The 27,586-nt window shown below is 42.6% G+C and overlaps 1 protein-coding gene and 1 long non-coding RNA gene across 5 annotated transcripts in view; one reads left to right on the top strand and one right to left on the bottom strand.

Moving 5' to 3' along the window:
- The window catches only part of EPB41L4A (erythrocyte membrane protein band 4.1 like 4A), a 265,463-nt gene extending 254,356 nt beyond the window's left edge, over positions 1-11,107 (bottom strand). For all 4 annotated transcript variants that reach the window (XM_043470620.1, XM_043470622.1, XM_043470621.1 and 1 more), the window contains exon 1: positions 10,989-11,107. In XM_043470620.1, the coding sequence (XP_043326555.1) occupies positions 10,989-11,087 (99 nt within the window). In that variant the 5' untranslated portion in view covers positions 11,088-11,107. The remainder of the gene's footprint in view (positions 1-10,988) is intronic.
- Positions 11,108-11,112: 5 nt separating this feature from the next.
- LOC122442947 overlaps positions 11,113-27,586 on the top strand; it is a 158,733-nt gene continuing 142,259 nt past the window's right edge. Inside the window, exon 1 of the long non-coding RNA XR_006269839.1 lies at positions 11,113-11,241. This is a non-coding gene — a long non-coding RNA (uncharacterized LOC122442947). The remainder of the gene's footprint in view (positions 11,242-27,586) is intronic.

Genomic DNA, 27,586 nt, shown 5'->3' with positions numbered 1-27,586 from the left:
TACATGAAAAACCACCAAATTACACACCTTAAATGGGTAAATTATAAGGTATGTCATGTATATCTCCATAAAACTGTTTTTAAAAATTAAATAACAAACTAGGAGTCAAGCAGGTACACTTGTACCCAGGGAACCTAGAAAGTGTCAAGGTGAAAAGATGTCTTTTCCTTCTCAGATCCATTGCTTATATCAATCTGGAAGTACCTTTCCTTATTCAGATTAATTCAGCCAGTCCACAATCATTCATTGATTCCTCAGGAACTCAGCTTGACCTGGGGATCCCTTAAAAGAGATACAGTTCCCTCCCTCAAGGCTTTCCATGTCTATCACAACAGCTCCCACTCATTTGGCATGGGGCTAAGGGTTATGCATAACACTCAGGATAAGGTGGAGAATTTGACCCTAATTTTATAGAACAGGAAGCTGACTCTGAGGGTAGTGACTTGACCGTGGTTAAGTACTAACACACGGAAGGGAGACCTGAAACAAGAGTTACCTATGACCAAGACCCACGCCCTCGTCATCTTATGATATTGCTCCCAGGGCAAGGTGGGCAGGAAAGTACAGAAACTCCTGCAATGAAACGCAGGCTTAATTCAGATTAGGAGAGGGCCTTCAGAGAAAGTGGCACCTGAGCAAAACCCTGCTTGATGAGAACGGGGACTTCACTCAAACAAGAGGAGGTGGGATGAGGCTTTCCAAGCAGAAAAAGACCAGGGTGAGAGCGAAGGTAGAGAATTCAGACTAGAAAGCAGCTTGGCTTGGGCAGAATCCATGACAAGGATATGGCAGCTGGTGGGAGTAAGGTCAGATAGACGTGGGGTCCCATCATGAAGGGCCAGAGTGCGGCCCCCGTGCCCAGGAATATAAACTAAGCCAAAGAGATTGAGAAGCTACTGCAGCAATCCAGCTGAGGACTGAGAGCAATCTAGACCAGGGCAGAAGGCATCAGAGGAGGGGAGAAGAGACGAACGTGGAACATACTGAAGTGGTAGAACTCCAACATCTGGAAGGATGTGGAAATTTAAGAAGAGCCCAGATGCCAGAATCCTAACCACCTTCCCTCCTGCCTGAACCCCTTCCCCTTTCCCTTAGGAAAGAATTCCACCCCTACCCAACCCCAAGCAGAATCTGTCACCCTGAAGGTGACCCCATCGCCACTGTGGTTCAAGAACGGCCACAAGACTCTTTGCTAAAAGACACAAGGGCAAGTCTGCTGGTGAACTTCGGGAGAAGGAATCTTCCCTCCTACAATAGAGCCTGTCTCCACTCCCATCTCACATACTGCCACATACAAGTATCATCTCTAGAACCATTTACCCATCTGCTACCACCTGCATATACCCTGATTCCCAGGATGACAGCACAGAAGAGATAACGAGAAACTGGAAACCTGATCTGAGCAAATAAATCTCATGTTAAAAGAATCTTCAATGAAATCTCTGTAACCGAGAATCAAAGCATCTTAACTCATCAAGACCGAGTGTGGCCTCATTCACCAGACTAGGCAGCACCAGAAGAGAGAGTCTGGAGGGAACAGAAGGGCTGAGACATCTACTGTGACCTCCAGCAGGCAGTCAGAAACTCAAGTCAGATAAAAGGCAGGAAGGCTACAGATGCGAAGTTTCAGCATCCCAGTGGTAGCCGGGACAATGTGAGTAAAAATACAGAGATCTGAAAAGTCACTGGTATCTATGATATTGAACCACTCTGCTTCCCTACTTCTAATAACCAACCCATCCATGCCTCTCAGAGATCGAGCACCACTTTGGGCAGGATTGGTGGGTAAGATATCCTAAACTGGAATTCAGGGGGGAAAAAAAGGCAAATAATAGATCACACATAATGACAGCTATCATTTTAGGGGGCTTCCCAGGTGACACTAGCGGTAAAGAACTCGCCTGCCCACACGAGCACCTTTTAGCCTATGTGCCTAAAATTCTTTCCTCAAATTTGTAGTCATTCCATGAGGCAGTTTTCCCACCCTACAGCTCACGGATAAGGAAAGAAGAGTCTTGCGGTCCATCACAAGATCAGTTATTTCAGGATTTAAACACAGGGCAGGGTAGGGGAAGCGGGGAGCCCAAAAATGACCACCCAGCACCCCAGTTAGTAGGACGGTTCCAGTACAAAGTGGGAGCAGTGAGAATGGTGGATAAAAACCAATTCTGACAAGTGACAATTAAGGCAGGAGAGGCTCCAAGATTGCTTTTCAAACATAGCTCTAAACGAAGGGCAAGGTGGGACCCAAGTGTTTAAAGACTCAAACAGGGGGGCTTCTCCAAAGACCCAGCACAGCCACATACACACATTGGCGGGGGGGGGGGGGGGGGGGGGGGGGGCTGGATTTTCTTTAAAAAAATAAAAACTCACAGTCTCCGTGGGCTAGCTCAGGAAATTGACCCCCACTCATGTCACTGTTCCTATGCAAAGATGTATTCTAAACAAGGTACTTTCTCGGAAACCTCCGGGACACCGTGCCTACAAAGCCGGGCGTGCTCAGCATCACTGACAGAGCTGCCTCGCGTGCTTTGAACATGGTGTTTCTCAACAATCTGCGGCCACATTTGGTTCCCCCCTTGGTCCCGCTTGGCTCATTCCTCCTCTGACATCTGACCTTTCGGGCACTGTCAATATCCTTGAAAACAAATTTCTCACCCATTTGGAAACCACTGCCAGGCCCCCTCTTGACTTCAGTAAATTACTTACAAGAGCCATCTCAGCCTCTGGGGACTCAGCAAGAGTGTTCAGTTACAGAGAAAAGGATTAACAATGGGCAGCACTAAGGAAAAGTGACTATTTCACTTTAAAAAAGAAAAAAAAAAAACACACACAACAGGAAATGCATGGTTCAGGGGGCAAGGAATGCAATCCACATTTTTGAGAATGGTACAGACTTTCCAAACTGTGGTTACAGGCTTTGAGTCACAAACAAAACGGGCTGGTCCCTGACCTTAACACACCTAATCTAGATCCAAACGACTGATAACAGGGGCCTGGGTAAATTTAATATATGAGACTTAGAAACAAATCTTGTGACGCAGGAGCAAATGGCAATTACTCTTACCACCCAAAGCAGGCTAACTGGAGCACTAAGGACGAGCTTTACGTGTGGCTAAAATATCAGAGACAAGGCTCGGCCAAGGAAGTCAATCCAGAGAAGCTGCAGCGTCTGCATGCTTAGTTGCTCAGTCATGTCCGACTCTTCGCGACCCTAGGGACTGTAGTCCACCAGGCTCCTCGGTCCATGGGCTTTTCCAGGCAAGAATACTGGAGTGGGTTGCCATTCCCTTCTCTAAGGGATCTTTCCAACCCAGGGATCAAACCCAGGTCTCCTGCATTGCAGGCAGATACTCTACCGCCAGAGCCGCCAGGGAAGCTCCCAGAGAAGCTGAAGGGTTCTGGCAAGTCTGACATCTGACCTGTCCTGTTTATAACAGGCCTGCAGAAAAATCCATTGTGCATCAGAATGGAAAACCTGTCATTTGCCATAAAAACCCAGCATTTAACTCTGACCCTGTCTTTCCCATTATGCCTCAGAGTAGTGTCAGGTGAGGTTTATGCAGCTTTAGGGCTAAAACTGGCAGTACAGCAAGATTAAAAATTATACTAATGGTCCCCAATCATGTAAACCCACACTATGAGACCAACGGACACTGTTCTCCAATGGTTTACAGAATCAGAGACAAGGGGAAAAAAGCAACTACAGTGTGAGGATCTGTTCTCCCGTCTTGAAACAGGCCCTTCTTCCACAAGACTCCTAAGCTGTGAGGGGAAAGTGACAGTGTTAGAAGAGAGAGAGGAAAGAGTCAGGAGTTACTTCTGTAACACAAAAATGGTGTAACTCATGTTTTCTGAAATAGCTGCTCATCAGCTAGATCTTCAATGTCCTGTGCGCACTCAGTTCACTGCACCATCTCATTTTCTACCCACTATCAATGTAAAAATTAGAGTACCTTGGCAACAGGATTTCTCACAGTAAGATTCACTTTATTCTAGGATCTTTTCAAGTAAAAATAAAACGGCAAAGGAATCTCATTATCCAGAAGATTTTCAACATGGCCTATTCGGCCTATTCCAGTGGTAATACTCCATTCTTTCTTCTATTCAAATTACAGGGAATATGCATCTATTACATGTGCTTACAGCTCTAGCTGCTGCAGATCACAGGTAAGGGCTCTCAGGCTTCTGTGGGAGACAGGAGCATCTAGAAATAACGCTTGCAGTGTGATAAGTGCTATAACAGGATGTGTGCAAGGCACAGACAAGCACTTAGCTTTGCCAGGGCACACTGCCTTGAAGGCTTTCTAACAGATGGGATCCTCAGTTTAGGTCTGAAAGGATGAGTTCAGATGAGTGTGTACTTAAGGAAAGGTAAAAGGGTACCACTCAGCAGCAATCCCCAGCTAAAGGTGCAAGAAAGTCAGGTACGTTTGGAAGACTGCGAAGTTCTACCCACAGAGCAAGTCACCTGGGTACACAGAACTGCTGAAGGTCTAGGTCAGGTAGAACATTAATGCAAACAATGATGGTTGGACTTTATATGCAAACAGGAATGAAGCACTCAAAGAAGGAGAAGAGGACAAGGAAAGGAGGAGGAAGAATCAAGACCAACAATTTCTGAGTGTTTACCACATGCAAGGCACCTTGAATTCATGAAGTGGGTATTATTTTGTTTCCATTTTACAGATGGGGAAATTGAGATTCAGAGAAGAAAAGTAACTTTCTGAAGGCCTCACATCTAATAAGTAATCAGTGGAACCAATATGTAAATCCAGTGGTCTGATGCTATAAGCTCATCAATCCAGTATACTGCATGCTAGTCTAAGAATATTAAGCAAGTTAAAGATACAGATTTCATATTGTTTTCACTAACCTATGAGGCACATAACTCTCTTCCAAAAGAGAAAAAAGAAGGCATCTGAAAGTTAATCTGCATATAGTGTGGAAGGTTGGGTACCAAATACAGAAGAAAAAGGGAAGCTACTACCTTCCATGGCAGTGGTTTTCACCTGAGGGTGATTTCACCTATCAGGAGACATTTGGCAACATCTGGGGTTCTTTTTCCTTGTTACAACTTAGGCAAGCAGTGTGACTGGCATCTCCTGGGTAGAGGCTACAACTACAGCTAATTATCCTACAATGGAGCGGACAGCATCCCACAACAAAGAACTATCTGGCCCCACGAAGATACAACCTGACATGAACCACTGAACAAAAGATGAGTTTCCCATCTCGTTTTATAATAAAAATAACCAACCACTGTCCATATATCTAATGGAAAGTTGAGTCTGAACTTCTGACCCTGCAACTTAGATTTAATTTTATCACCATCTGCTATGGTCTAAATGTTTGGGTCCTCCTGAAATTCATATGTTGGAAACTTAAGCCCCAAGTGACGGTCTTTAGGAGGTGTGGGCTTTGGGATTAGTACCTTCCAACAGAGCTCCCTAGCCCCTTCTGCCACATGAAGACACAATAAGTTTCCAACCTGGAAGAGGGCCCTCATTCAACCATGCTGGAACCCCTGATCTCAGACCTCCAGCCTCTAGAACTATGAGAAATATATTTCTCTTGTTTATAAGCCACCCAGTCTGTAGTATTTTGTTATAGCAGCCTGAATAAATTAAGATACCACCCATGCTCAAAAACAACAAAAGCTGTGCATTAGTTTAAATTTAGTTCAAAGTTCAGTTCAGTCACTCAGTCATGTCCGACTGCAGCAAGCCAGGCCTCCCTGTCCATCACCAACTCCCGGAGTTTATTCAAACTCAAGGCCATTGAGTTGGTGATGCCATCCAACCATCTCATCCTCTGTTGTCCCCTTCTCCTCCTGCCTTCAATCTTTCCTAGCATCAGGGTCTTTTCAAAGGAGTCAGCTCTTCGCATCAGGTGGCCAAAGTATTGGAGTTTCAGCTTCAGCATCAGTCCTTCCAATGAACATTGAGGACTGATCTTCTTTAGGATGGACTGGTTGGATCTCCTTGCAGTCCAAGGGACTCTCAAGAGTCTTCTCCAACACCACAGTTCAAAAGCATCAATTCTTCGGTGCTCAGCTTTCTTTATAGTCCAACTCTCACATCCATACTGACTACTGGAAATTAAACTAACTTAAAGTTAGTTTAAGCTTAATATTGTAGAATTCAAGGACAATTATATTAATGGGGCTGCAAAAAGTGTGATCCAGTATCAATCAAGAAAATTATAGGCTCCTAGAAAAGGATAACTAGTCATTATCTGCTAAAGGTAACAAACAACGCTTTCCCCATTAAATCACTTTAAAACCATGGATAATAAATGGCATTTTTAATCTTTTTTTTCCAAGGAAAAAATCTTGTAAAATTGAGGGGGCATTTAAGTCTGAAAATCTAAAGGTATAACATGGTATCTATAGGGGATAAGGCTATAGTATATAACTGAAATTTGCTGAGAGAGTAGAACTCAAGTGTTTTCAATAAAGAGAAAGGTGTGAGATGTGCATGTGTTAACAATGGTGAGATGGTGCTAAGCCTTTCACAATATATACGGGTATTATCAAGTTGTACTCCTTAAACGTGACAATTTCATTTGTCAATTATACCTCAATCAAGCTGGAAAAAAATACTTTCAATCTTTTTTTTTTAATTTTTGAGGGAGCATTTATATAGTAGTTCATCTTAAACAGTTACTGCACAGATATCATGTTTGAAGCTTAGAAAACTAGAGGCAGAGTGGAAGAGGTGTACTATCCCAGTCACATGTAACTTACTAACCAGTCAAGACCCATAGTCAATCTTGTATTACCAGAAATGCTGGGGTACTATTACTTGCTTCAACCTATGTTTAGAAGGTCCTTGACTGTGTAGCTTATGTCATTGGTATTAAAAGATATAGGTATATGTGGATATAATACAATTTGCAAAAACTACTGCTTTTCACTTTTCTCAGTCCTCTTAGATGTTTTATTTACCAATCTAAATGGAATGTAAGAAACAATTGTTGGTAAGAGAGATGCATATAATTCAAGTCCCCAAGTTCTGCTTTTCTAATTTATTAGGAAGTTTCTGATCAAAGTATCAAAACTGATTCATAACATTCCCTCAGGAACCTCAGGATGATTTAGAAAGTAACTTCATTTAAAAGTTAATGGATGGGTTTAACTGTGTGAATTGGATGATATATCTCAATAAAGCATTTTTTTTTTAAAGTTAAAGGAAATTCCATCTTACTGTCATATTGGTTTCATTAATTTAGTCAAATACACTGAGGGAGAAACAAGCACCTCAGTGTTTATTACATTACTACTCAGAGGACTAAAATCTTGCTGAAATGAAAATACTAATCTAGTTCACAGTTGCAGTAGCAATTTTGTGGACTAAATCATAAAACCTTGTGATTTTTTTTTTCCCTAAAAATCTTTTGCTAATCAAATGACAAGTAATAAAAGTAGTCTGAGTCACATTCAAGTTTTGCTTTCCAAGAGAACAAAAAGAAAGATTTCTACCTCCCCCAGGACAGAAAACTACAAAGGACAAAACAAAAGTTTTCCTGAACAAACACTGCTCAAAAACTAAGAGACCAACCACAGCAGAAATTCCTACTAAAATAAACAACAGAGATAGCAGCAGAGAACAAATAGCTAAAAGCTATTGTGTGGCTTGACACATAACCAATAACATTCAGTTTATATAAACTTGGGTTTTTAACTCTTGGATAGGGCTCAAACTACAATCTGCACGCAAAAGACTTTCTGTTTGACGAGGTAAGGTTACCTCTAAAATAACTTAAGGCAAACAGCTATATCTTATTAGTATGAATATGACACCAGGTTTTATTTTTCTAATTATTTTTGAAACAGAAAATTATTTTCCATTTAAATGCTACTCATCTTAACAAGGGGCTTCCCTGGTGGCTCAGATGGTAAAGCTCTGCCTGCAATGCAGAAGACCCGGGTTCGATCCCTGGGTCGGGAAGATCCCCTGGAGAAGGGAATGGCACCCCACTCCAGTACTCTTGCCTGGAGAATCCCATGAATGGAGGAGCCTGGTAGGCTACAGTCCATGGGGTCGCAGAGTCAGACAGAACTCAGTGACTTCATTTTCACTTGAATCTGAACATATAAGATGTGTAACTATTGTCTTCAGGCTGAAATGCTTCCCATGGGAACAAATATGTTGATTTTTTTTTTTTTGCCTAAAGTCAATGAAAAACTTTGGAGTGGCAGAAAAAAATAATCACTTTATAACTAACTTTTCAATGAGTCACTTGGTGTTTAAACAAATCCACAGTGTTTTTCAAAATAGCACAGAGGGGGAAAAATGTTTTACAAAGCTTCTTTCTATGCCTTCTACTTCAATTTACTACAACTAATCTTTTTAATTTATAATGCATTATTATAATGGTAATGCAAGCAAATTCTTAAGGAACTGTTTAGGAATCAGTAAAATTCCTTCCATTAAGGGTTAAAATATGTAATTTTAACACAAGATTAGATGTCTTCATCTAAGATAGAATGTGAAAAAGGCTCATCTCAAAATAAAATTAGAAAATAGCTTTGAAAAAAATTCTATTTCAATTTCAGGGGAAAATGTCATATGCTTAACTAACTTTAGTTAGTGATAATCAAAATTATCAAGAATACTATCCTGGAAGGAAAACACTCTAATAGTAGTTATTGGCTATTGACTTTGTAGTAATTGTTTACTATTTCATTTACAAACTAAAGTAGTAGTTAAAGAAAATGCCAAGTATGTACAAAACAATAATATAGACAAACATACTTATTCATTCAGTGTTTGAATATCATGTAAGATGCTGTTCATACATTATACCATTTGTAAGTATATATATGTGTGTTTAATTTAGTACATACCACTAGCAGATTGGAGAAGGAAATGGCAAACCAGGCCAGTATTCTTGCCTGGAGAATCCCATGGACAGAAGAGCCTGGTGGGCTACAGTCCACCGGGGTGCAAAGACTCAGACACGACTGAGCATCTGGGCACGCGGGCACAAGCAGATAGGTGCTTAACACATGCATTTTATGGTAGCACAGTAGCCTCAGATAATGTGGTTAACTTCAGCAGACATCTGTGTTACGCATATGGCCATCAAAATAACTGTGGCATGCTTTGTGACACTGAAAGAGGGCATGCCTGCTGCAAAATGACTACTTCCAACAAAAGCATGCCTAAATTATTGTTTAGTTAAATGGCATATATCCAAAATAACACCATTATAAAGTTGTGAATGCCTCTGAATCACTCACCAATTTTCCACCTATTTGTAAAACAAGATAAGCACCATCAGGTTATAAAAAGTAATTATGGATTAGGATTTTTGATTCATGTTTCTTTGACAATATTATTCTATTTGATCCCAAGTCTTGGCTGCTCTCTTGACAGAATAATGTACAAGCTCCACAGCTGACAGGAATAGGGCTTTCATGATAAAATAGGAAGCTCACATACCAGATGACTTTAGACTTCAGAAAGATTGCTTTGTTGTTTTAGTATCAGATCATGAGTTATCTTTCTCTAATTGTTTCAAAGCCGAAGAGAATCTATGTGTTATCAAAAATGTATGATGTTTTTGTGAGTGTTGCCTATTTTATTTGCACAGCACACCAAAGAATGTTACATCGTCTTATAAGTTCTTTCTCTGATTTCATGTTGGGGGGTGGGGCGGGGAATGGGAGTTGCAACATAAAGAACTAAAAGTATACAATGAACATTCTTGCCCAAAGAGTCTTCTATTGAGGTTAAAAGGAAACTGAGAATCTGATTGACTTTTACTAATTACAATTACAGGGCAAACAATATTCAAAACAATTTCCTAAACGGTTAACTTTATCTTGTGGCTTTAACTGATCATTTTTACCTCCTTTCTCTGAGGAAAAAAAAAAAGCTGTAAAATCAGAATTCTGTATACGAAGAATGATACAAAGCTGACACTTTTGATGGAGAACAGTTACTCTAGTGTGTATCAAACTATGTAAAAACTAATTCACACGAGGAAATGCCCAGAGTCTAGCCATTAGGATTAAATTCTGAGATGACAAGACAAGGACAACACAATTGGCAGCCGTAATTTATTTTTCAGACGGCCTGCTGCATGAGAGAGAGGCGGGGGAAGGACGATTTCCCCTCAGACTCAGCAGCTAAGGTCTCTAAAATGCCGAAGTGATTTTAAACTGAAGGAGAAAGAGAAAACAACAGAACACACGGGACTGCGATCATCTCTAGGTAGCTACCTCGTTGCGAGACAAAAAACGAGCGCGCAGGCGCGTCCTTTAGGTTGTCAACCGTAAACACGAGCCCATCGAAATTAAGGAAGTGGACGTCTGCAAGCTCCCACAGCCTTTTTGTTTGGGTTCTTAAGGTTAACAGAGGTAATTGCATTTTAATGACCTACAAAGAGGTGCAAACTTATTACCTCGTTTGGAGAGATGTTTACTTAAACGCGGGGCTAAAACCAGGTTGCTTTTGGGAAAGGAAATTATTTTCCGGCCAAACGTAACATTACCCAACCACAAACACAGGCGACACAATCACAACCACCTAATGTGTTTCAACGAGTGAGCTGTTTTACTTTCCCAGTAATCCTATCAAGGAAAAAATAAGTCGTTCAACAAAGCCGAGGATCGCCTGTGTATTCAGTTCTGCGCCTCTGTGGGAGTTTTGGGGGCCCTGGCTGCTTTGGGAGGAGAACGGGGTAGGGAAGAGTTTGGGTCTCAGTTGCAGGACGGTGGATTGCAGCTGAGAGCTGGTGCACGGACGATCCCGCCAGACGTCAAACTTACTTTCCTTCATGAAGGACTCAAAGTTAACTCGGCCTGACACGTCCACCCCGCACCTGAGCGCGGGGGTAGGCTGCCGCGCCTTCCCACCGTGCGGAGACGCCCCGCAGCCCGCCCCGCCCGGTGACAGCGCTGGGACAAAGCGGCGGGCCCCCGAGCTCTCCCGGCTGCGCACCCCCTCCCCCGGAGCACGCCCCCGACCCGTGCCTACCTTGATGCCCTGCTGCTGGGTGGTGAGAGTTAACTTGGATTCATTCAGAAGCAAAACCTCGCAATAGAATTCTTCCGGAACCGCGCAGAAACAGCCCATGTCGGCTGCGGCCGGCCTCGGCCAGCGGAGAAAGCTGCGACCCAGCCGCTGAGCGACCCCTGCCCTCAAACGCGAGGCATGAACGGGCTGTCCGCGCCGCGGCGAGGCCGAGAGCACCCGTTACCGGCGGAGTCCGGAGCGGCGCGGACGGAAGGTAAGGAGGGCGGGGAAGCCCGGGAAAGCGTCAGCGCCCGGGAGCGGCCGGGGAAGCGCCGGCGGAACTGGGCGCGGAGGGCGGCGGCGAGTCCGCGCGCATCCTGCGGCTTCGGCTCCTCCGAAGGCGGGGGCGCCGCGGCCCCTCCCGCAGCCCTGGGGACGAGAAAAGCCGCCTGTCAAAGGGGTCACGGGGCAAGGAAAGGAAGGGACGAGCGCTGCGGGCCCTGCTCGGACCTGGAAGCCCCTAGAAGCCCTGCGGCCCCCTCCACCTACGCCCGCCGGAGCGCAGAGGCAGCGCACGGGCCTCGCCTCCGCCTCCGGGGTCCCCAGAGGGCACGCGTTTCCAGCTCCGACCCCTCCCCGCAGCCCCCGGTTCGGCTCGCCGGCCGCGGAGCACTCCGCTGCTCCTTTGTGTCGGGGTGCCCCCACGACGCCCCGGCCCCGCCGCAGGGGCAGTGGCGAGGGTGGTCTCTCAGCCCGCGACCGCCGCCTCCCCGGCCCACCGGCATCGAGAAGCCGGAAAAGGGTCCGAAAGGGTTTCGGGCTCCTTACCGCGACCGGCGAGTGGAGGTCAGCTCGTTGCGGGGCGCAGCTCCCGTCTGGGGATCCCAGAGTTCATCACGGGTCTGTGCGTGGCCAACTTGAAGCTTTCCCTGCCCGGGCGGCGGGGTGCTGCTTCCCCGGGAAATTCAGAGAAGCGGGCAGTCGCGAGGCTGGTGGGCGGAGGAGCCGGCGCCCCGGCTGGGAACGCGGCCGGCGGGCGAGCGGGGTGTGCCCCGGGGCTCGCCAGGCCGCGGCGGCTCCCGGGAAAGTTCTCTCGGCGGTGCGACGGGTGGCGCCCCGGGCGGGAGCGGCCCAGGTGCAGCTGGGCCGGGCCTGGGTGTCTGCAAAAGGCCCGGGAGCCGAGCCGGGACCCAGTGGCCGGGAAGGGGGCGCCCCTTCTGGGGCGGGGTCTCGGCTGGGGATGGAGGGCGGAGCAGAGATGGTCAAATGGCGAGGTGCTGGAAGGTCCGCACGGGAACCGCGCGGCGCGTGAGCGCTCCGCCTCGCGGCCCCGGGCCCGGGCTCTCTTCGCTGTATCGGTTTCCCGGGGAGATCTGGAGGCGTGATCTAGGAAGGGGCAGGGCGCGGCTCCACGCGGACCCCGGCGCGCGACGCTCCCAGTCCCACGCCCTCCGCGCCACTGGCTCTGTCCAGGACGGGCGGCCACAGCAGCGCCGAGGCTGCACTGCCCCCTGGTGGGCACTCCTGTCCGTGCACAAGCAACCCAGGCTGGGCTGCGGTGAGACCGGGCTCCCGCCGGCCTTCTGAGCAGGTGCGATCTGTGCTCTCCAGCTGGGAACCAGGAGTGAGTTAATGCAAGTGAAAGTTAGGGGAAGCAAGAGGGAGAACTCGGGCATGGTTGACGGCAGCCCTGCCGGAAAGCTTCTCTACTTTATCCTGAGTATTAGAAAGAGCAAGAGTTTGGGCGTCAGACAGTTTTGAGTTCTCTCCTCTACAACTTTTAAGGTAAGGAGCACAAGTGTGAAAAATTTCCTTAAAGCCTAGGACGTTACTAGTTTGAAGAAAAAAAAACAACAACCCGGCATCCGCAGCACAGTAAAATGGAAATACACAATGCAACTTTGGAAGGAATTTCCTCCCATAGTGATTTGCTACAAAGAACCTTCTGTAGAAAGCCTCTCTGTAAACATGAATTAGCACAACCCCCAAAGGGCAATAAATCCACTATATTTGGTGTGAACTTAACCTAAAGCTAAGAATCAAACCCTGTTTTTTCTTTCAAGCTCACTGTCAAATTGAAGCAGGTTTTAAGTTCTAACCAAATTGTGTGTCCAGCTTTGGATTGCACTGACAAAGTTTTGCCTCCCATGAGCTGACATCTTATTATTCTAGATTTTAGTGTATTTTCTTGTGGAAGCTTTTATGTCATATAATATGCCTCACCCAAATTACCAAATGTGATTGAAAGATTGATTGTTTCCCACAATATCCAATAGAGCCACCTAAGCTTGAAAAAGCTGGCTTAAAACTCAACATTCAGACAACTAAGATCATGGCATCTGGTTCCATCACTTCATGGCAAATAGATGGGGAAACAATGACAGACTTTATTTTCTTCGGCTCCAAAGTCACTGCAGATGGTGACTGTAGCCATAAAATTAAAAGATGCTTGCTCCTTGGAAGAAAAGCTATGACCAACCTAGACAGCATATTAAAAAGCAGAGGCATTACTCTGCCGACAAAGGCCCGTCTGTGGTTTTGACAAAGTCAAAGCTATGGTTTTTCCAGTACTCATGTATGGATGTGAAAGTTGGACTGTAAAGAAAACTGAGCGCAAAAGAATTGGTGCACCCTGCCCCTTCCTAGATAGAGCATGCCTTCAGATCTCCCTGGGGAAACTGATAGAGCCAGCAGAGCCAGGGCCTGGAACCACGAGGCTGTCCACTCACGTGCCCCGTGGTCCCTGTGGGCCTTCCCACACCTGGCCATTGTGAACTGTGGTGCTGGAGAAGACTCTTGAGAGCCCTTTGGACTGCAAGGCATCCAACCAGTCCATCCTAAAGGAGATCAGTCCTGGGTGTTCATTGGAAGGACTGATGCTGAAGCTGAAACTCCAATACTTTGGCCACTGGATGCAAAGAACTGACTTATTAGAAAAGACCCTGATGCTGGGAAAGATTGAAGGCAGGAGGAGAAGGGGACCACAGAGGATGAGATGGTTGGATGGCATCACCGACTCGATGGACGTGAGTTTGAGCAAGCTGTGGGAGTTGGTGATGGTCAGGGAGGCCTGGTGTGCTGCAGTCCATGGGGTCGCAAAGAGTCAGACACGACTAAGCGACTGAACTGAACTGGAGCTTGAAAAAACAAAAGATAAGTCCCAAGTGTCCTGATCTGTTTGCCAGTTTTGAGTTTACTGCCATCAGTTTTATGTTCTTTAGTATTGTGATTTTGTTTGCTTTACCTCCAGTGGTAATGGAAAAGCTAGCTTTTTGGGGTGGGATGGAGTTCTGTTCTAGGCCCTCACAAGGGAAAGTTCAAAGCTGTGGAGTCTTGTATATATGACAGCCTTTTCTGGATGAGGTGTTTTCTCTTCCATTATTTATCAAAATGGAGAAAAGAAAATCCACTTAACACAGAGTTGCCCGCAGAAAATAGGAGTGCCACAGGTTTTCTTTGTTTAATAGCCTATTGAGCTACTGAAATGAAGTGGGATACTGGGGGGCCTTCCCGGGAACAGTCCCCACCCTCTTGTCTCCTGGCCTCTTGTTTATAGAAAGGCTTTAGCCTCCTAGGCCTTCCAAGTTCCAAAGGGAAAATTTAATCAGAGAAGTGAGAAAATGCAGAAACACAGGAAAACAGTCAAGCGAGACAAAAGAATAATAGTTTAGCCTGGAGACCAAGTCAAGGACTTTTAGTTCCTCCTTGAGGGCTATAGATAATGTTCTGAGCCATATCCTTGAGTTGTTTTGAAGATACTAAAACTCCTACAGGGTGGAAGAAGTTAACTGCTGACCACTAGCATTTAGACTCCAGACCAGTTAGAACTAGAAGATTTATCATGTGAATTTTTGAAACACCACCCTGTTACTTCACCACTAACTAATCAGTAGGAGGTCTGCCTTCTCCCTCACCTAATCTTTATCAAAATCCTTCCCTGAAAGCCACTTGGACTTTTGAGTATGAGCCACTGGTTCTCCTAACCTTGGCTTTATGTTAGGTGCCTTGCAATAAAACATCAAACTTTCCTTCACCACAAACCAATCAGGAGATTGGTTTTACTTCGGCCAGGCTAGCAGACTCACGTTTGGTCCAGGAATACTATAACTGGCACACAGTAAACTGTGTGTATTTGAAGTACACAATTTGTAAGTTTTGACTGATGTATAAGTGAAACCATCATCAGGGTCCATCTGGTAACCCTGTCTGTGACGCTCTAGAGTTGGCTTCTGTATCTTTGTAATCTCTCCCTCTCACTCCTCACCACACCTCACCTCCCAGACAACCACAGATCTTTCTGTCACAATCAGCCATTGACATTTTCTGGAGTTTTATATAAATGAAATAGCAGTGCCAACTCTTTTCTTTTTGGTCTGCCTTAGTCCCCTTAGCATAATCTTCGGATATTTATCCATGTTGTGTATATCAATAGTTTGTTCATTTGTATTACTCAGTAGTATTGCTTTGAACATGTGTATACCACAATTTGCTTATCCATTCATGTGGTTTCTAGTTTTTTCCTGTTACAAATAATATAAATGCTACAAATCCTGCTGTGACTGATTTTCCAACAGTCAGCCCCAGCTGCCAAGACAAAAGGTTATAGACTGGGTGTCTCAAACAACAGACGCTTATTTCCTCACAGTTCTGAATGATGGAAGAGTAAGATCGGGATGCCTGCATGACTCTTTCCTGGTGAAACCTCTTCCCCTGACTTACAGGTGGCTGCCATCCCACTGCATGCTCACCTGACCTCTTCTTTGTGAGGAGCTATTGGGGAGAGTGTGAGCTCTGTGTGTCTTCTCTCACAAAAACACTAAACTTGTTCTATCAGAGTCGCAGCCATATGACCCTTTTAACCTTAATTACCTCCTTATAGGTTCTACCTCCACATACAGTTATCTTAGGGGTTAGCGCGTCAGCATATACATTTGGGCTTCCCTTGTGGATCAGCTGGTAGAGAATCTGCCTGGAATGCAGGAGACCTGGGTTCCATCCCTGAATTGGGAAGACCCCGGGGAGAAGGGAAAGGCTAGCCACTCCAGTATTCTGGCCTGGAGAATTCCATGGACTATATAGTCCATGGGGTCGCAAAGAGTTGGACACAACTTTCACTTTCATATAAATTTGGAGGAGGCAGAATTCAGTCTATAGCAAGGATCCATGTTTTTGTGTGGACATGTGCTTTTATTTCTTTTGAAATAAGAAAGAGTGGAATCACTGGACCAGAAGATAGACAGATGGCAAATAAGCACATGAAAATATGCTCAGTGCTACTTGTCATTAGGAAAGTGAGATTCAGATCAGCATAAAACGCCGTTAGAGTCCTAAGGGAATGGCCACACACCAGCACAAGCATTGGCGAGGGCGGGGACAATTTGTGTTTCCATACACTGCTGGTGTGAATGTAAGATGGCATCACCTTGGGTAACCCTTTGGTAATGTCTCAAAAAGTTGAACATATACTATCTACAGGATTTCGGAGGAAAACTTGCGCTGTCTATCCAGAGATACAAATTAACAAGATACTACTAAAACATATTTTTCTCCCCAGGAAAATCATATAGATTTTCAACATGTGCATAACATAATATACTCTATTTAAAGCCTCATGTCAAAACCTTTGATCTCTCTTCAGAGATTTTTAGGAAAACATTTTCTTTGGTCAAGATGACATTCTGTCATAATAAGCCCATGTAGATGAGTCAAATGACAAACAAATTCAGAGTAGATATAATTTTATAGAAATATGTAGACCATCTGTGATGGACTGCAGGAATCTCATCCTGGAAGAAGCAGTCTCACTATACATTAAACAGGCCCCCACCCTTGGCTGAAACGTGCACTCCAAAATGCCAGACACCACATTCTGTTTAAAGCTCCATATTCCCTTCAGGAAGATGTATTTAAACAATCTATGTCTTCTGTCATCTTTTTATAATTTTGCATTTTCCAAACTTCAGAAAGTTAACTAATTTGAAAAAGGAAAAAATACCTTTAAAACATTGACATACATAATTTAATTACTTAAACCCCTGAAGGCTATGCAGAAGAACCACCAGGAAGACTTGTTAAAATACAGATTCTGGCCCCACCGCCAGAGTTTTGAACTCAGTGGGTCTGAAATGGGACCTGAGGAATTGCATTTCCCACAGGTTCCCAGGTGATGCTGATGGTGCTGGGTGGGAACTACACTTTGAGAATCATTGCCTTAGAATCTACCTCTCAAAAAAATAAAGTTATTTCTAGTTACCTATGAATAATTTTTTAAAAGGGGACAATTCATTCTTAACCAGCAGCCTCCCTCTTATTCTACCTCATATATCAAAATAATGCCAGTCAGAAAAAGAGAGTAAGTATTGAAGACCCAGCTAAGCAGGTTACATCACAGAGTAGTTTTTAAGGAAGAGAGAGATTCCTGTTTGAGTTTCATCATAGTACCTACCACCTAGTCTATTTGGATACCCTCCTCATTTTATAAGATATTGTAAGATATTGAATATATAATAACTTGTGCTATACAGTACATCCTCTTGCTTATCTATTTATATATGGTAGTTTGTTATTTGTTAATTCCATACTGTTAATTTGTCTGTCCCTCCCTCCCTCCTCCCTTTTAGTAACCATAAGTTTGTTTTCTATGTCTCTGAGTTTCTGTTTTGTATATAAATTAATTTGTATTATTTTTTGTATTCTACATACAAGTGATATCACACAGTATTTGTCTTTGTCTGTCTGATTTACTTCTCTAAACAATATTCTCTAGGTCCATCCATGTTGCTATAAAAGGCAGTGCTTCATGTTTTATGACTGAATAGTATTCCACTGTGTGTGTGTGACAGTGTGTGTGAGTGAGTGTGAGTGTGTGTGTGTGAGTGAGTGTCACATCTTCTTAGGCCAGCTATCTGTTGATGGGCACTTGGGTTCTTTCCGAGTCTTGCCTGTTGTAAATGTTGCTGCGTGAACATTGGGGTGGATGTATCTTTTTGAATTAGTTTTCATCCTTTCTGACTATATGCCCAGGAATGGAATTTTAGGCCCATATGGTAGCTCTACTTTTAGTTTTTCAAGGAACTTCCATACTGTTTTCCGTAGTGGCTATACCAGTTGGTATCTTCACAAACAGTGTAAAGGGTTTCCTTTTCTCCACACCCTCTTCAGCGCTTATTATTTGTAGACCTTTTGATGATAGCCATTCTGACCAATGTGAGGTGATACTTTGTTATAGTTTGACTTGCATTTCTCTTTTAATTAGTGATGTTGAACATAGATTTATGTCCAAAAATATTTTGCCTGTTTTCTCTTCTAGTTTTGCATTGTCATGTACTATATTTAGGTCTTTAAACCATTTTGAGCTTATTTTTGTATATGGTGTGAGGGAGTGTTCTAATTTCATTGATTTGCATATAGCTGTCCAGCTTCCCAGTATCACTTGTTGAAGAAACTGTCTTTTCTCCATTGTGTATTCCTGCCTTCTTTGTCATAGTTGTGTCAGTTACACAGCTATTTTGTGTAACTGACTGTAAGTGTGTGGCTTTATTTCTAGGCTCTCTATTCTGCTCCATTCGTCTATATGTTTGTCTTTGTGTCAGTATCATGGAGTTTTGGTTACTCTAGTTTTGTAGTATAGTCTGAAGTCTGGAAGGTTTATGTGTCCAGCTTTGTTTTTCTCAGGATTGCTTCAGCAGTTCTGAGCCACTTGTGGTTGCATATAAATCCTAGGATTGTTTTTTCTAGTTCTGTGAAAAATGACATGGTTATTTTGATTGCATTAAATCTATACATTGCTTTGGGCAGCATGGCCATTTTAACAATATTAATTCTTCCAATCCAAGAGCTTGAGATATCTTTTCATATCCATGAATCAGCTTTAAATTCCTTTATCAATGTTTTATAGTTTTCAGCATGTAGGTCTTTTACATCTTTTGTTGTTTGTTACTAGGAATTTTTTGTTGACATGATTTTCAGTGGAATTTTTTTAAAATTTCTCTTTCTGTTATTTCCTTGTTAATGTAAAGAAAGGCAACAGATTTCTGTATATTAACCTTGTAACCTGCTAACTTGCTGAATTTAGTCATTACTTCTAATAGTTTTTGTGTAGAGACTTCAGCATTCTCTATATAGTGTATCAAGTAGTCTGCGCACTACATGAAGTTTTACCTCTTCCCTTCCAATTTGTATACCTTTTATTTCTTTTTCTTATCTTATGGCTATGGCTGGGACTTCCAGTACTATGTTAAATAGGACTGATCAGAGTGGGTATCCTTGTTTTGTTCCTAAATTTAGTAGGAAGGCTTTCAACTATTCACTGTTGAGTGTTATGTTGGCTGTGGGTTTGTCATAAATGGCTTTTATTACATTGAGATATGTTCTTACTATACTCACTTTGGTGAGAGTTTTTTTTAGGAAGGGATGTTGAAATTTTTCAGCTGCTTTTTTTTTCTGCATTTATGGAGATGATCATATGGGTTTTGTCTTAACTTTTGTTAAGCGATTAAAAAATAGAAAAGTGGCATATTACATTGATTGATTTGCTTAAGTTGAACCATATCCATAGGATGAATCCAACTTGATCATGGCATATGATCATTTTTATGTATTGTTGGATTTGGTTTGCTAATATTTTGTTGAGTTTTGCATCCTTATTCATAAAGGTATTGACCCGTCATTTTCTTTCTTTCTCTCTCTGTCTCTCTGGTTTTGGTACAGGATGATGGGAGCTTCACAGAATAAATTTGGGAGTGTTCCCTCCTCTCTTTAGTTTTTTGGAATAGTTTGAGAAGTATAGGTATAAATTTTTCTTTGTATGTTTGGCAGAACTACTCAGTGAAACCCTCTAGTCCTGGACTTCTGTTTGCACAGTTTTGTTTATTATTATTAAAAATTGTATTTCACTAATGATCTGTTCAAGTTATCTGTTTCTTCTTGACTCAGTTTCAGCAGATTTTATGCTTCTAGAAACTTGCCTATTTCTTCTAGGTTTTCCAATTTGTTGACATGTAAATGTTCATAGTATTCTCTTACGATTTTTTTTATATTTCTGTGGAATCTGTTGTTATTTCTCCTCTTTCATTTCTTATTTTGTTTATTTGAATCCTCTCTGTTTTCTTCCTGGTGAACCTGGCTAGAAGTTCGTCAGTTTTGTTTATTTTCAAAAAAAAAAAATCAAGAAAAAAAGAAAATTGCTCTTGGTTTTATTGATCTTTTCTATTTTTTAATCTCTATTTTATTTATTTCTTCTCTGATCTTTATTATTTCTTTTCTTCTGCTGCTTTTGGGTTTGTTTTTTCTTCTTTTTCTAATTATTAAACTAGGTTTAATAATTAAACTAGGTGATAGTTTAAGTTGCTTACTTGAGATTTTTCTCTTTTATTGAAGAAAGCCTATATCACCATGAACTTCCTTCTTAGACCTACGTTTATCACATCTTATCAACTGTGTGATGCTGTGCTTCCATTTGCATTCATCTCAGGGTGTTTTCTAATTTCTTCTTTGATTTTGTCATTGACCTAGTAGTTTTTCAGTAGCATGTCATTAGTCTCCACTGTTCATTCTTTTCCCATTTTTTCCTTCTGTGGTTGATTTCTAGTTTCATGCTGTTGTAGTCAGAAAAAATACTTGAAATAATTTCTATCTTCTTTAATTTGTTGAGGCTTGTTTTGTGACCTAGTATGTGATTTATCCTAGAGAATGTTCCATTCATGCTTGAAAAAAATGCGTTGGAGGATGTGTTGTTATATAGGCATCACGAGGTTGCAGCTTCCAGTGCAAGGCTCTCTACACTAATTATTAGCAAGCCGGCACACATGCACTCTTCTTGAGTAGAGACTCAGTTTCTCTGACAATTCTGTCTTATTGGATTTCTCAGCATATCCACCTGTTCAAACCCTTGTTATTTGTTTTTGGGGTTGTTTGCCTTTTGTTAAAGGTGGCCAAATGTAATCCTGTGTGAAACTCACACCCGTGTTTCTAACTGTATGGGATAGCCAGGAACCAAATAATCAACCTACATACCTATTTTTCAAGGACCACTTACTTATGAGCTCTATGCCATTTCTTGGAAACAAGTTTTATCTATTTTTAAATGAAAATATTTAGCTTCTATGATTTTGTGTATCTTTAAAATGTGCAAATTCCATTTCTTGGAGAATCTATTACTAAGAGTTCTTAACTGAAAAAGAATGAGGAGAAAAGAAGGCATTTCTTCCCCTGCAGAAGTCACTGCGGCTGCCGGGAGCCCGCCCTCTCGTTGCCCTTTCTGTGGCCACTCTGGATGTGGGAAGCAGGAAGGGAGACAGAAACAACGGTGGGTGAGGGGGTGCTCCAGAAGTTACTCCTTGTTCCTTGCAAATTGGCAACTAGCTTTTCAAAACCTCACAGCCCTTTTCTCCAGGCTTCGTTACATGATGAACTTCACTTAGGTTCTAAGCCTGTGACAGAATCAGGGCCAGGATCACCCTCCTTGTGAGGGTGCGGGGAGGGGCTGTGTGCCATTGGGCATGCTGTTGTTTCCTACGCACTCACAGGTCTGGCCCATTAGAGTAAAGACGCACCTGCTTAAGGTAAGGATGAAATAACTCGGAGGTGTGCTCCTCCTCAATCCGATTTGACAAAGGCTCCCAGGGGACCATCAGAGATTAGGCAATCAATATCCATCCTACTTTTCTTTTCTGGATTTCAGATTTCGCTAGTAGACTTTGGTGAAAGAATGAACGGAGCGGTGGATTAAAGCACCAACAGGAGAGCCTTGTTGACACTTCAGTCTCTTCCCATACTGTGCTTCTGAGTGACTTAGGCCCTGCTTGCTGGCTGGTGGACCCCCTGACTTATCAAACCTGCCAGCACACTTCAGTTGGCACCCAGCAAACATATGGTGTCAGGGTCAATATTTACCTTCATTTGAGTGTACAGCACTGCATCTGTTTATTTATTCAGCAGGCAATTAGGGTTCACGGAGCAAAATCCCCTTGTTCTCTGCTTGGGTTACTGGCAAAGAGCTTTCAGACAAGACCATCCAACCCTAAGTGTGCAGTATTTTTGTACCATTGCTATTCCTATGAGAGGAAAAAAGAATATATAAACATATGCAAAGTATATATTGAGAATATATTATTATATTAGAATACATTATTAGTAATAAGGTACATATATTTTATATATTATTTATATATTTATATTTATACATTTAGATAGAGAAATATGTGTATATACAATGTAAATATATATTATTTGAACAACATAATGTTCTTTTTAACTTAGGCATATATCATGTCAATGTGTTATATGTGGTTTTGGTACCTTGAGAGGCTTTTGCAAATAGGAAAGATTATTTAGGAACTTCATTTTTTAATAAGTTATATATTAATATTAAAAATGGAAAGTCTAGGCCTTTTTTGAGGTTTTAGTTCACTTACAAATATTATCATTTGGTTTTTACAGCTAACAAATTTTAACATGACTTTTAAGGAAGGCTTGATTAGTATATTAAATTAATGTACAAGCTGAGTTAATTAAAAAAAGAAATACCATCAAACATTTTAAGCTGTATTTATACATTTTATTTCCATGTTAAGTATCTCAACTATCTAACAAACAAGCCAAATATTTTAAGAATGTAAATTACTCTTATACATGGCTATTAAGCATACTTTTTAATGCTTTAAGATTTCTAATCCTATTTTTAAACTTACTAACATATCCTTATATTTTTCCAACTTAAAGTCACAAGTCACAAATTAACAATTCAACTACAAATTTATATTGGAAGCAAGGTTACTTATTTACTCTAATAGGCTCAGTTCCCTTAAAAATTTATAGCAAGTACTTCAAGTAACAAATATGCACAAGTCCCTTAAGACAAGAATTATTGATATCCTAACTTTGTCTCTGTATTTAATTCTGAATCTTCCTGAGAGTAAAAGATGCTTTATAACTAAGGAAACAGTGTCATTGCAAATAATTGGGGGGTTACTGTCTCAGTATGCTAACATTTCTTCAATATCACAAATATTACCTGGAACATGAGGTTAGAGCTTAGAAATATGTGGCACCATCTTCCTCCCAGCCCCAACAATCATGCTGAGCCCCTTCTCAGAGTCACTTTGTCAACACCAAGTGACTGGGTTTAAGACTCTCCTGACCCTACAGAGTAGTGGGATTTAAACAATGGATGTGCTCAAATCTGTTCTCTTCTGCGGTCCCGACCCCTGCATTTGAGGCAGTAACTTGGAAGATGTCTCCTGTCTCTACCTCCATTTATAATCTAGCCAATCCCCAGGTTATTCCATTTCTCCTACAACCTCTGAAATCTCTCTCAAATCTGCCCCTTTTCCCCTTCTCCTTTTGCCTGAGTCCAGGCTTCATTATTCCTGCCTCCAGTTACTCAGCAGCCCCCCACCAGGCTCACCTGTCCAGGGGCTCTACCACAAGCCTCCTCCTTCGATCATGTTAATAACGACTGTCCACCATCACCGCCATTTACAAATGCCTTCTGCCTACCCGGCAACAAGCTAGGTGTTCTACCTATGTTTTCACATTGGCTTTCATCAGACTCCTGCATAAGAAATTATTTGCTTCATTTTAAAATGAGTATATCAATGCTCAAAAAGTTTAAGTAACTTTTTTGAAACCCTAGAGCTAGTGCAGAGATAAATCAGGATTCAAACTCAATGCTTAGCATTTCCCCAAACAAATCTTGTCTCCATATTCTACCTGTAACACTCCTACTGTTTTCCAACACTATATTCATTGATCTCTTCCCTTGAAAAGACTGCCCTACTCCTGACACCCATCTAATTTCGGTATCTCAGCCTCGATTTTCCATAGCACTTACATACATTCTTTTGTCACTAAACATGAAAGACACTTTACTATAAATGATTCACTCACATTTCTTCACCTTTCCAGCACCAAGAAGAATGCCTGCCATGCTGGCATGTAGATGTGAGTGGGGATGGGGGTGGGGAGAGGCAACAGACAGCCCCTTGCTGTGGCTCAAGCACATGCTTTATTTACAGACCAGAAGATTCCATCACTTACCAGTCCAGCGACCTTGGACAAATCATGTAGCCTCTCTAATCTTAACTTAATGATCAAGCAAGACTAATGATTCCTCTTACTGGGTTGTTGTGAGAATAAAATTAAAACATATAAATATGAGGCATATTGCTTGACCCGTAAATAGCAAATAGCTTGCTGTTACCATATGACCATTATGATCATATGGTTACTGACTATCAAAGAACTCATTTCTGAGTAGATGATGTGAATGAGGTATATAAAAGTGGAGGATGTTGCAGGCCAAATCTTGGCTTCTCTGGGGACCAGCCATATATTTGTGATTTCAGCATCTGCTGTATCTCTAGAGGCAGCTCCTTTTGAACCCACTCAGAGGACACTGAAGCTCTCCTCTTTTCCATGGTTTATTCTAATTGAAACCCAAAGACATTTACTGAGCTGCTATTGTGCATCAAATACACAGCCTTGTAGAAGACGCTCTAGTTAGATACTCTAACCACCCTCCTGAATGGTCTAGTGGTTTTCCCTATTTTCTTCAATTTAAGTCTGAATTTGGCAATAAGGAGTTCATGATCTGAGCCACAGTCAGCTCCCGGTCTTGTTGTTGCTGACTGTATAGAGCTACTCCATCTTTGGCTACAAAGAATATAATCAATCTGATTTCGGAGTTGACCACCTGGTGATGTTCATGTGTAGAGTCTTCTCTTGTGTTGTTGGAAGAGGCTGTTTGCTATGACCAGTGTGTTCTCTTGGCAAAACCCTACTAGCCTTTGCCCTGCTTCATTCTGTATTCCAAGGCCAAATTTGCCTATTACTCCAGGTGTTTCTTGACTTCCTACTTTTGTATTCCAGTCCCCTATAATGAAAAGGACACCATTTTTGGCTGTTAGTTCTAAAAGGTATTGTAGGTCTTCATAGAACCATTCAACTTCAGCTTCTTCAGCATTTCTGGTTGGAGCATAGGCTTGGATTACCGTAATATTGAATGGTTTGCCTTGAAAGGAACAGAGATCATTCTGTCATTTTTGAGATTGCATCCAAGTACTGCATTTCGGACTCTTTTGTTGACCATGATGGCTACTCCATTTCTTCTAAGGGATTCTTGGCCACAGTGGTAGATAAAATGGTCATCTTAGTTAAATTCACCTATTCCAGTCCATTTTAGTTCGCTGATTCCTAGAATGTCGGCATTTACTCTTGCCATCTCCTGTTTGACCACTTCCAATTTGCCTTGATTCATGGACCTAACATTCCAATTTCCTATGTAATATTGCTCTTGACAGCATCAGACCTTGCTTCTATCACCAGTCACATCCACAACTGGGTATTGTTTTTGTTTTGGCTCCATCCCTTCATTCTTTCTGGAGTTATTTCTCCACTGATCTCCAGTAGCATATTGGGCACCTACCGACCTGGGGAGTTCTTCTTTCAGTGTCATATCATTTTGCCTTTTCACACTGTTCATGGGGTTCTCAAGGCAAGAATACTGAAGTGGTTTGCCATTCCCTTCTCCAGTGGACCACATTCTGTCAGACCTCTCCACCATGACCCGTCTGTCTTGGGTGGCCCCACACAGCATGGCTTAGTTTCATTGAGTTAGACAAGGCTGTGGTCCTGTGATCAGATTGGCTAGTTTTCTGTGATTATGGTTTCAGTGTGTCTGCCCTCGGATGCCCTCTCGCAAACCTACCGTCTTACTTGGGTTTCTACCAGACCACCTGACCTGCCTCTTGAGTAACCTATATGCAGATCAGGAAGCAACAGTTAGAACTGAACATGGAACAACAGACTGGTTCCAAAGAGGAAAAGGAGTATGTCAAGGCTGTATATTGTCACCCTGCTTATTTAACTTATATGCAGAGTACATCATGAGAAATGGTGTACTCCAGAAATGGGCTGGAAGAAGCACAAGCCAGAATCAAGATTGCTGGGAGAAATATCAATAACCTCAGATATGCAGATGACACCACCCTTATGGCAGAAAGTGAAGAGGAACTAAAAAGCCTCTTGATGAAACTGAAAGAGGAGAGTGAAAAAGTTGGCTTAAAGCTCAACATTCAGAAAACTAAGATCATGGCATCTGGTCCCATCACTTCATGGCAAATAGATGGGGAAACAGTGGAAACAGTGTCAGACTTTATTTTTCTGGGCTCCAAAATCACTGCAGATGGTGATTGCGGCCATGAAATAAAAAGACACTTACTCTTTGGAAAGAAAGTTATGACCAACCTAGACAGCATATTAAAAAGCAGAGACATTACTTTGCCAACAAAGGTCCCTCTAGTCAAGGCTATAGTTGTTCCAGTGGTCATGTATGGATGTGAGAGTTGGACTATAAAGAAAGCTGAGCGCTGAAGAATTGATGTTTTTGAACTGTGGTGTTGGAGAAGACTCTTGAGAGTCCCTTGGACTGCAGGGAGATCCAACCAGTCCATCCTAAAGCAGATTAGTCCTGGGTGTTCACTGGAAGGACTGATGCTGAAGCTGAAACTCCAGTACTTTGGCCACCTCATGCGAACAGTTGACTCATTGGAAAAGACCCTGATGCTGGGAGGGATTGGCGGCAGGAGAAGGGGACGACAGAGGATGAGATGGCTGGATAGCATCACCGACTCAATGGACATGGGTTTGGGTGGACTCTGGGAGTTGGAGATGGACAGGGATGCCTGGTGTGCTGCGATTCATGGGGTGGCAAAGAGTCGGACACGACTGAGCGACTGAACTGAACTGCCCTCCAGGAGTTGGTTCTGGTGCTTACATGAAAGAGACTAGTGCACACCAGTGTGGACCCACTGAGGACCGTTGCCGGCCTGGCCCCAGTGGTGCTGGGAGAATACAAAGGGGTAGAGAAAGAGACAGTCAAATGAGTCACTCATCAGCCTGAAGCAGGTATGGATTGTGGAAAGCCCAAAGCAGCTACAATATGAAATACTGAAATTGTAGACCAAGCTAGAGAGTTGTCAGTGTAAACTTCCCATGTTGGGTACCAGATTGATATGCCTAAACCAGAGTCCTCAAATATACCCAGATTCGGCCATTCTGTGTGTGACTTTGTGTAGAGCCAGACAGTGTTGTAACAGACTTGAATCTCTGTTCCACTTTACCCTCTTCTAAACATTTTTTGGTAGATTACTTCACTGGATTCTCATAACCAAACGTGGCACTTTCTCCTGCCATTAAAAAAAAATCCTAGTTAATACTCGGTTTTTGCCTGTGTTGTGTGATTTAACAGTCTTGGAGGACATCAATTCCAAAAGCTATCCATCTCCCAGAAATTTTACCACCACTAGTCCATTTCTTTGGGTTGAAGTGGACTCCAGGAAGGTCACATGTTAAGTTGCTATCTTGTATATTTTGGTGATTTAGTCAATTATCTTAGTAAATAAATGAGAGCACAAAATAAGCAAATACTCATTGAGCACCTACTATGTGACAGATAAGCTAGAGGGTGGGGCACAGTAAAGAATGGGATGCAATCCCGGCCCTGTAGCAGCTCACAACTTAATGCTTAGAGACTTTTGAAGCCTGAAGCACTCCTGAGGGTCACCCTGTGGCCCAGAGTTCTGGGTAATCCAGGATAGCAGGAGGGCTCAGACCAGAAA

This window comes from Cervus canadensis, chromosome 6 (genome assembly GCF_019320065.1).
Source record: "Cervus canadensis isolate Bull #8, Minnesota chromosome 6, ASM1932006v1, whole genome shotgun sequence".
Lineage (NCBI taxonomy): Eukaryota > Metazoa > Chordata > Mammalia > Artiodactyla > Cervidae > Cervus > Cervus canadensis.
The sequence above is the reverse complement of the archived record's forward strand: the minus strand, read 5'-3'. Positions and strand labels throughout refer to the sequence as shown.